Below are 10,127 nucleotides of genomic sequence, written 5' to 3'. Positions count from 1 at the left end.
TGATCAAAGATTCAGAGTTCTCCCTTTTGTCACTTATGCCTTCCAATTTTTTGATTGGTTACTCTATCTTCCTAGGGATTGATGTCATTTGACAAAACACATTATTACCTCCTTAGCTGTCTCCACAATCCTAAAATCTTGGATAGAAGTCGACCAAAAACAGTGTACATAAGTGTTTGTGCCATCACAAACACATGCGAAAACTTGTTTACTCGACACTTGAATATCCTAACGCTCAGTCTTACCTAATATTCATGTTGCCCCTTTGCTTTTGTATGCTCGACAATAACTAACTCACTCGACATATACCATGTTTTCTTTGCTCGACATCTTTATCTTTACTCAACATATATTATGGCTCAATCCACACTGGGGTGCTCGACAACCTTAACTTGCTCGACTTAAAATGAAATATAAATAACTCCATAAATACTCTACCTTCATTCGATGGCTCGGTCGCAGTGATGACGAACTCTGCCTAGAAAATGATGTTAGACACTAATAGGCAACATGGCTTAAAGATCAACAATTTCCTCTTTTGACAATAGTGGCAAAAGCACTTTGTCAAGACTTATCATTCCATTCAAAATTACAAAATAACACTCCCCTTTAAACAATGACTCTATGTCCAAAAAGACTTCACTATATACATCATATGTATTTGTCTCTCCCAAAGTGAATAATCTTACCTCTAATTAGACACTTGAAGTAGATATTCCCATTTTGTAGCTCACCAAGTGCTCTTGGTTGAGGTGCTCACTTGTCAAGAGGTTTTTAGCATTACTCCCTATGTTGATATGGTCAATAGATGGGTCAATTGAGTTAGGAAGATAAGGACATGTTGAAGAAACTCTAATTTTTTTTTTTTTAAAATTTTATTGGTAAGAGGCCGAAGCCAAGATTAATTATTATTTATTGCAATTGATTATTATTATTATTTATTAAGCGCGAGTAGATTCAAACCCAAGACCTCTTTGATAAGAGGCTCAAAATTTACCATTGTGTTGTAGGCTCTTGCCTGAAGAAACTGTAATGTTATATCCTTATTTTCTCTTCTCCTTTTTTTCTTTTGAGTGTTGGTTTAAGAATTCTTATTTTAGGATCTCCTAGTTCTTGGGTCTAATGACCTTTGTTTTTTACGTGGTCCCCTAGTTTCACCCATTAGACTAATTTTATGTTCCTTATGTGCATCCATTAACCAAGTTTGCCTCTAGAATTCTAGAATGAAAATATCATGTTTATAGCCAATTCATTTGGGATGCTTTGTGCTTTTAACCATATCAATAAATTTAAGAAGTGGACATTGCATGCGAGAATTTGTGTGCTTTCTAATCTCACCCTTTCTTCTATGTTGGCTAAAACAATTTGGAAATTTGAATTTGAAAATTCTCCGATTGTTTGTCATTATTGTAGACAAGTGGACCATTCTCACATGACTTCCATGGCAAACCAGAATTTATGTTTATTTGGAGGAAAAAGGATCAAGTGCATTATGCAATACAATCCTTTACTCCAAAAAGTGATCAAATGTGGGATATAAGGGAGAGTTCTCCTCTTCTTAATGTTGTGAATATGCAAAATCCTATTTATCTAATCAAAAACAAATATATAGCGCCTGATCATGAATGCATAGTATTTGAAGCTGATAATAGCTAGACTAGCACAATATGGACATGCAATCTTTATATCAGAACACATTATATGTATTTTTAACAATGTAGAATATTTCAAAGCTACTAACATACTAGATAACAAAAACATAAATAGCTTTAACATTGATATATCTCAAAATTGATGTCTTTTTATAAGAATCTCTTTGTCAGTTTGGAATCATCATAAACATAAATTAATTTACTATATCTCAACATTCCAATGTAAATGTCCTTAAGCTATCTAACATATATGCATGCTTCCTTCCACTCAGAAATAAGTTAGAACAGGACATGTCCAACTTGAGTTTAAGAAGAAATGTGGACTACCATTAGAATGTGCATTTTCCATTCAATTTAATAGCCTTCTTTGATCGAATAGATTTTTCTTTTGCCATGCTTGAAAATATGTACCATGACAGTTGCTTAGCCTCTTCATATATTGTCAAAAGCGAACTATGAAAATATCTAGTTAAACTAATAAAGCTATTCACAAAAAAAGTTGAAATCAGAATATTATAGTATTTACCTGGCAGCATGAAATCATCTTAAAGCTTTGAAACTTCATACCTTATTGGTTTGAAATTGTTGGAACACATTAATCAGTTTGCTACATCTTAATCTTTTGGTTTTAATGTAACTTTATCTGTCCATGCACGCTTCATCCTATATAGAAATCACTCGAAGAGGATAGTTCAGATTTAACAGTGAAAAGAAAATTTAAAATCTCATTAATGAGTATTGCTCGTCAATTTTTTTTAGCATCCTTTGACTGAAGATATCTTTTCCCTCCCACATTGATGTATTGTACTATGTCAGTCACTCTCATGTTGGCTATAATTTGTTGCACTTTTCGAAGGCTTTTACAAATTTATCTTCCCGCTTAATAAAAGTCTCTAACCATTTGTGTACCTCATGACTTGATGAAGTCAAGGATTACTAATTAGTTGCTCTCAAAATGTCTTTATGTGAGGTAATCTACATTAATGAATCCTCAGGTTCTGCTCAAGTAGTCATATTCATAACCATCTATTCAAACAATTGGCAAATTAAAATCAAGGAATTGCCAATGTGTTGAGGGAAGCACTGGAGCCTAATAGCTTCTTTCATAAGACAGACTTATACCCCTGCTGTTGGCTTTAGCATTTATGAATCCTCGGGTTACCTGAAGAACTTACAAAAATGATCTTTACATCGCTCAAACTCAGATTATACTTGTTAGTAAATAAAAGAAGCCTGCAATAGCTCTTTAGGAAAAAGAGTAATCATAGAGTTAAAATCTCCATTTTCATAGGGTACAAGTCCCTCAATGGCAATATATGATTACATCAAAGACTAAATGCATTAATACACTTCACAAGCTCGTGCAGGTGGGTACGATGTGGTCTCTTCTACATTTGACAAACCAAGAATGAAATGCTGTGAAGTAGTTCCCTTTGATTGCGTCTCTTATAGCTTGGAAAAACTCCAAATAGTGATGAGTGTTGTGTCTGCACATTGGAGAAATTGTGTAGAAAACCATGTCAAGGTAGGCAAAAAATGTCGCAGGCTTAATTCACTACCAAGCTGCTAATTTTAATTATATCAAAAGCTCAATGACATTTTCCTTGAACAGAAGATAAATTAAAAATAAAATATTCAAAAGTTAATTTCAGAGCACAGAATACACAGCACAAAGGGAATACATCTCCAACAATGTCTGTGCCAGCATTTCATGTGTACTTAGCAAATGATTGATGTAAGCTTTTGTATGCCTCAGACAAGTATAACAGGTGCAGCCTTCTATGAGTGGCGAGGCATCATTTCTGTAGAAAATAAGCAATGAGTCAGTTAGACCAAAAACATATTGCTGCTAGAAGGGAATATGACAAATCTTATTGTAGCCTTGCATAAAATGACCTTTGAAGCATTACAGTGAAATGGCCGAAAAAACATGTTAAAAAACTTGCTAGCGTGCCTTTATGATTAACCTGAGCTCACATGTGTGTGAATGTGAACTGTTTCTTCAAACTGGCAAAAATTTGACAGCAAGGTATGAACTTGTAAAAGGAAAAAACCCGTGTCTCAAATTGGCATAAAAAATAATGCAATTCCGAATACTCATTAGCATTTAGATAGCAAGAGGCTGCAATTTACATGGAGAAAGCAGGCTTCCAAGTTTATTACAATGTTACATTGTACAATTAGTATAACTGTTTTGTTTCCTGAAACAGCCGCCTCCAAAAATTATCTTCTAGACATTAAATATAAGATAGAAAGGTCTAAGCCCGTTTCTAGTTTCAGATAGGACTAAATGTAAAATGTGTTTAAATCTCAGACTATTCTGATAATAAAAATCCAACTTTGATGAGAAACGGTATGCTTCTCAATCACCTTAACCATGCATAACTTTCTGTTTTCCAAAGGTATTTTTATATCCTTCAAACACCGCTCAAATGGCCATAGTCAAATAACACCACCAGATAGGCAATGACAATATCATGAGTTTAGATCTCCATGTCTGGAGATTGCAGAACAGAGATATTATTTTAAATAACATACAACTCAAAGCATTGAGAAAGAAGAGAAAAAAGCGAGGCGTTCTTAAAATTATAGAACTAAGAACAGGATGCATACATTACATTACAGCATATACCTTGAGAAAGTAAATTAGCTTAGAGAGGTTGTAGATGGATGAAAGAATATACCGCATTCGAGAGGTAAGACACCGATCTAAAGTACTTTCCATCTGATTAGGGGAAATGAAATAAAACAAAAATGCCTTCTAGTTTAGACATGGAACAATATCTGCTCCACATACTTCTAGTTTTTCTAAATTTCTAAATCGGTATTACAAGACTTGGACTAGCCTCACACTTGGCAAACTGATTTTTGACTCGGGCTTGAACACAGCGCAGACTCAGCAAAATGAAAAACACAAGAAATTCAAAGATTTTTAAGGATTTAAAATTTGTTTCATGCCCCCTTTAATAAATAAAGAGAATAATCTCATCCGATAGAAGCTACTTTGATAACATACACAAGTATACATTAATCGAGTATAAATACAAATTTTAGTGGACAGTAAAAGCACATTTAAAAATAACTCATATGGAATATGAAATCCATGCAATCAAAACAGATATCAAAACTAAAAATATTATTCTATAGCTAAGAGGACACTGCATTACTCATCCCAACGTCATAGCAAGTCATCTGCTGGCATCTAAGGCAATTTGTAGATGATGTATCCATTACATTTGCTTGTGTCTCAGTGATTAATGTGTGTTTTACTCAAGTGATAAATTTAAAATTTCCTTGAAGTCATGAAGGCTGTATATTTTGTGTTCAAGCTCACCAACAAAAAAGAATGATTAAATAAAATGATATATACTTATGTTCTAGCTTGACTTAAGTAGGATACCAATAGATGGGATTGTTTATGAATTGTCTATAAATGGCATGGTTGATAGTGATACAAATATGACTTGACTTGTATTCACCAGTACAATGACAGTAGCATGCCAATGTTTCCTATGGCAATCTTTGCATACCAAAGAAGTTGTCTTAAGTATGAAACAAGACAATTCTTGATTGTGGCTTTGAAGAAACAGAGATTTGCAACAAAGGATATATAGTTTTGTAGATTTTATGGTCCTGATTCATCACCGGCCTATTACTTGCTTAGACTAATATTTTGATTGGGTTTTGAACAACACCCCGACAAGGTTGAGGCACAACATCCCCAATGGGGTCAAGGGACAGCACCTCTTTATAAGACTAGAGGCAATACCCCTAGCAGAATTCAAAGGAAATGCCCTTGATGTGTACCCTATCATAATATGGCTCCCCAAATGAAGACCGTCAAAACCACACAGTACTAGACGGTGAACAACATTTTCATATTTTTTTGCAAATCCTTAATTGGCATGTCAAAGACAAAACAAGCATTGAAATGTTATACATATTTTTCTAAATTTAATAAACTAGCCAAGTCTACTCTTCCAGACTTGCTTAGAATTAGTGTAGTGCCTCCCGTGTTTGCATTTTGTTCCATGCTAATTTTGATGCGAGATATACTCCTATTTTTTATTATGTGATCATCTGCATCGTGAGATGTATCTATGACAATACTTTTTTTTTGCTTTATCAGTAGCATAGCTGGTAGAAATTAGACTATGTTGCTATTTCAGTTTGGTCATATTTGAATGATGATGCTAGTGATGTGGCATGATGTCTTATGATATATGATTTATTTTGTATTTGGATAATTGATTATGCATTGAGATGATGATTATTGGACTCTTAATTATTGTGCTCTTATGCTATGGATATCAGTTATTTACTTTCAATGATATATGCTCAGAATAGTCATGAATCATTTATTTAAACGCTTTTAAATTAAACATAACGTTAAATATTGGAGATCTTTCTCATTGCTTCATTATTTCATTTGAAAATGACTGCAATAGATTTGTGGGTTGAGAATTATCATTCCTCCACATTTTTTTCATTTTCCTTCACCCGGCTGGACAAGTGTGAGTATTTCTTTAAGCTTGCCATGTGTTTTTGAGGTTTTGGCACAAGGTTTTGGCACAATTATGCCTTCGGATTTTTGTGAAGTGCCTACAAATGGATATATATTGGATTTTTGGGACACTGGAGATGCAAAATGAGCTTTACATTCATTGCTTTTTGAAAAGTTTGAATTTTTGGCATTTTGGGGTTTTTCTCATTTTGCATGTTGGTCAAAATTGTCATTTTTCTTGTTTAACATTTCTAAATGTTGGAATGGATTGTCTTCCATGTCTACAATCACTTTATGCTTTTACTTAGTGATTCTTAGATGTGTAGACAAATCCATATGCCCAACAAAGTGCCTAGTTGAGTTTGCCATGTGTATTGTTTGGCTTATTTTTCCATCGATTGGATTTGAATTGATGCTTGATTTTGTGGTCGCATCTTGGGTACATGAGGGAAGTGTTTGAGACCACCTCACAAGTACATTGAGTATGCCTTAACAAGATCTTGTGGGACCTGTTCTCTTGGCTTGAGGTCAATTGAGTCCCTTAGTATATTTTGGGGATTCATTGCCTAGGTAGAATTGTGGAGTGAATTCTCACGTGTACCCTAGCCAAAAAGTGGCTCGATCTAGTAACATAGAGAGTACGTGATAAACAAAATTGGGATTAAAACATAATAATAAGAGTAATTGACTACTTGACCACCCGAGGGTGTTGATTGAAGGTAAGTCAGTGTCTTGTCCCCTTGAGGTTGTTGATCGAAGACACGATATCTAGCCACCTGCAGGTGTTGATTGAAGATACATTTTGAGCCTAATTTTCTATGAATGTTGATTGAAGACTCGATGCTACTTGGGCTATTATGAGCCAAATAATGACACTCCACTAGTCCTTGCATGTTAGCATTTACAACTCTGAGTAGTGACCCTAAGACTTTGCATTGCAAATATACTTGGACTATTGTACTACCCTTGAGTCATGCATTATGTTGAGCATGTGCGTAGCCTCTATGATGTTTGTGGTTACTTTGTTTTTGTTGTCAGATTACTATCTCCATGAGCACAGTGGGGTGGGCCTGCAGGTACTACATCGTAGGGAGGCATTGCATTTACCACTTCTTGGGACCTATTGATGTGAGTTTTGTTCTACTACAACATGTAGAATCAAACACTTAACGATTTGAAGTGAAACACCAAATATTCAATTCTCTCTTGATATATAGTCACTTCTTATGCTAAGCTAGCAAACTAAGATCATTAAATGACTTCAAGGTTCTTTTACTAAGGATACTAGCTCAGTGGAAATTATGTGATTTGCTAGATCATCAAGGGGACTTATGTCATTTCTCAAGATTTGGCAATACACTTCTAAAGATGTAGCTTCACAGCGTACAATGAAGATATTACTCCTTAGTTTCAACACTCGCCTTGTTAACTTACTTAAACTTAACTACTACTATTCCTAAGATCGAACACAAGGACTTGTGAATGGAATGAACTCTACTAGATGGAGCTTAATCAACGACTAAACTCCCCTAATGCAAGCTTCCAAGTATGCTCGAATGGTTTTCATATTGATGCTTCCTTTTTAATCCCACCAAATGAGTGCAAATTAAAGGTTCAATACCAATTGAAGTTAAGCATTAGTGTTCATCAGTTTACCACACAGGGCACTTTTACAATCCATAAGAATGCTAGTGGCTCAAATTTGTTTGAGTCAAACAAGTAAATATCCACAACAACTTTCATCCAGCTAAACTAATTCAACATGAAAATAAATCAACTCCAAGTGAAAGATTGATGAAACCATGCAATACTACAAAGCAATAATAAGTAATCCACCATGAAGAACCAACAATGAATCATCAATTACTTTGAAAGCATCATAGGAACAATTTGATCAAGTCTCTCCCTTAGCTATCCTACTCTACTCTAGCTCTCTAATCTCACCTCCTAATCTAATTTCCTAGGCTCATCTCTTACAAATGAGAAGACCTTGGCCTTTTATAGTAGTTCCATTACAACAAAGGGCCAAGATCGATTCAAGATCAAGGGCTGAAATTTATTTCTATAAACCCTAAATAGAGTTTGCCAAATTTACAACCAATTACATGAGGCCATCAACTCGTGGACCAATAAGAAAATTACAATGGTTTTTCCCAACCAATGAGAAAATGGGACATTTGGCATGATTTGATTGACTATGCTTGAAACTGATATTTTCTAATTGGAGGAGACAAACAATTACCACCTCATCATATCCTTATAACGTGCTTGGAGTCTTGACTTGAGAAGATGTTTGCAAATGTATCTCTCAATGTTTAAGCTTTTATCCATCCTTTGAAATTTCCTCAAGGAATTGACTTGAATCACTTGCATCTTCATGAACTTGTGAGCTTGATCTTTCTTGATTCTCTTTGAATATTTCCTCATGTAGCTAGAACCTCTGTGCTTTCCTAAATTTAATCTTGATTTCAGTCTGAATTTGTGGTTTGATAGCTTAAACATGAATGTTTCCTTCTCACTTGAGCCCTCCAACTTGAGCCATCTTCTCATAGCATCCACTTGAAGTTTTGAGGTCTTGATCATCCCCTTGCCCCAATTTCTGTTGGCATGATGATGGAGGGTATGTGCACCAACAAAGCTCTAATTTTCTAAGATTTTCCGACGGATTTCAATTCAGTCCTCCTTGAATTCACCTTGCAAAACAAAGGAAGAAAGCATTACTTTTGTGAAAAAAATCTGAAAATAAAATCACATCAATAATTAATAAAATTCATCCCAATTTTAGCAGTAAAATTGATTTCTTCGACAACTCTTCAATCTACCCATTCAATGTGTCTTGGAGTAACTAAAATTTTTCCTTTTCAATCATTGAGTGCTAGGCATTTTAGTGGTGATAATGCCTAAATTTTATTTTAATTTAATTGCAAAATTAAAAGCGCTAGCATCAAAGAAAAAAATTGAATTTTCGTCCTTGGGCTGCAAAATAATTCATGACAGTGAATTATAGAGGATGAGAGTTGGGTGGTGGAAAATCCCTAGCTTCAAGAGTTTCCCTTGGTGGAAAATTTTGAGCATTGAGAATTTTCACTCGGGAATTTTCACCGAACATAGTGTAGCCTTTCTTTTTCTTAAAACTTTCTCAATTTCATCATTGCTGCCCAATTCTATCCTAACTCCACCTCCTCTCCCTCTAACATTTTATTGAAATGCATTTTGGTAAAGATAATGAAAGGCGAAAAAGTGGTGGAAATTCCTGAGGCTCAAGAATTTCGCCTTGGGGAAAATCCAGAGTGTCGGGAATTTCCCCTGAATATGATTTTCACAAATTTTACCATATTTCAAAATTCCTTGGTGATTCCTTGTTCTAGTCTTGCTCATGAAATTGTCCTCATGCCATAAATCGATCTTTAAATGCCTTAGAGGATGGCAAAATTTGGGAGAATTGATGTGGTGGAAAATCTTGAGCATTAGGAATTTCCCACGAACCCAGTTTTGCCACTTAGATTCCTAAAACTTGTCATTTTACCCGTTATGCCCATTCTTTCACTTATCTTTGATTCGCTACGCCTTAGCATGATCTTGCACCTCTTTTTGGGTTGATGAGGGGAAAATTCCTCCCCAAGGAAAATCCTGAGCGTCGGGAATTTCCCCCAGGGAAAATCCTGAGTGTTAGGAATTTCGCTCTAGTGGAAAATCCTGTGTCAGAAATTTTCCATGGTGCAAAATCCTTAAGAAAATTACGATTTTTTCCTCTCATTGTTTTAGTATTGGAATAATTAGCCTGCCACCATAATTAAGGATCTCTTAAAGTGCATGCACCTCATTTTGTTCAAAGAAGGAATCTTGAGATTTTGGGGAGAAATAAGGAGGGGAAAATCCCGTGTTAGGAATTTCACCCCAGTGGAGAATCCTAAGTTTCAGGAATTTCCCTCGAGTATGGTCTGTTCACAATCCTTCTATTTCTCAAACAT

At 35.0% G+C, this 10,127-nt stretch overlaps 1 protein-coding gene across 2 annotated transcripts in view; it reads right to left on the bottom strand.

The window, feature by feature from the left end:
• Positions 1-2,192: 2,192 nt before the first annotated feature.
• Positions 2,193-10,127, bottom strand: part of LOC149569014 (uncharacterized) — a 299,791-nt gene continuing 291,856 nt past the window's right edge. For both annotated transcript variants that reach the window (XM_089821826.1, XM_089821825.1), the window contains 2 exons: positions 3,335-3,454; positions 2,193-3,139 (listed from right to left, as the gene is read on the bottom strand). In XM_089821826.1, the coding sequence (XP_089677952.1) occupies positions 3,004-3,139; positions 3,335-3,454 (256 nt within the window). In that variant the 3' untranslated portion in view covers positions 2,193-3,003. The remainder of the gene's footprint in view (positions 3,140-3,334; positions 3,455-10,127) is intronic.

The sequence above is a fragment of the Cupressus sempervirens genome, chromosome 3 (genome assembly GCF_028749045.1).
Source record: "Cupressus sempervirens isolate cs-2001-9-10 chromosome 3, ASM2874904v1, whole genome shotgun sequence".
In the NCBI taxonomy this organism is placed as follows: Eukaryota; Viridiplantae; Streptophyta; class Pinopsida; order Cupressales; family Cupressaceae; genus Cupressus; species Cupressus sempervirens.
This window is presented reverse-complemented; position numbering and strand designations above follow the sequence as displayed.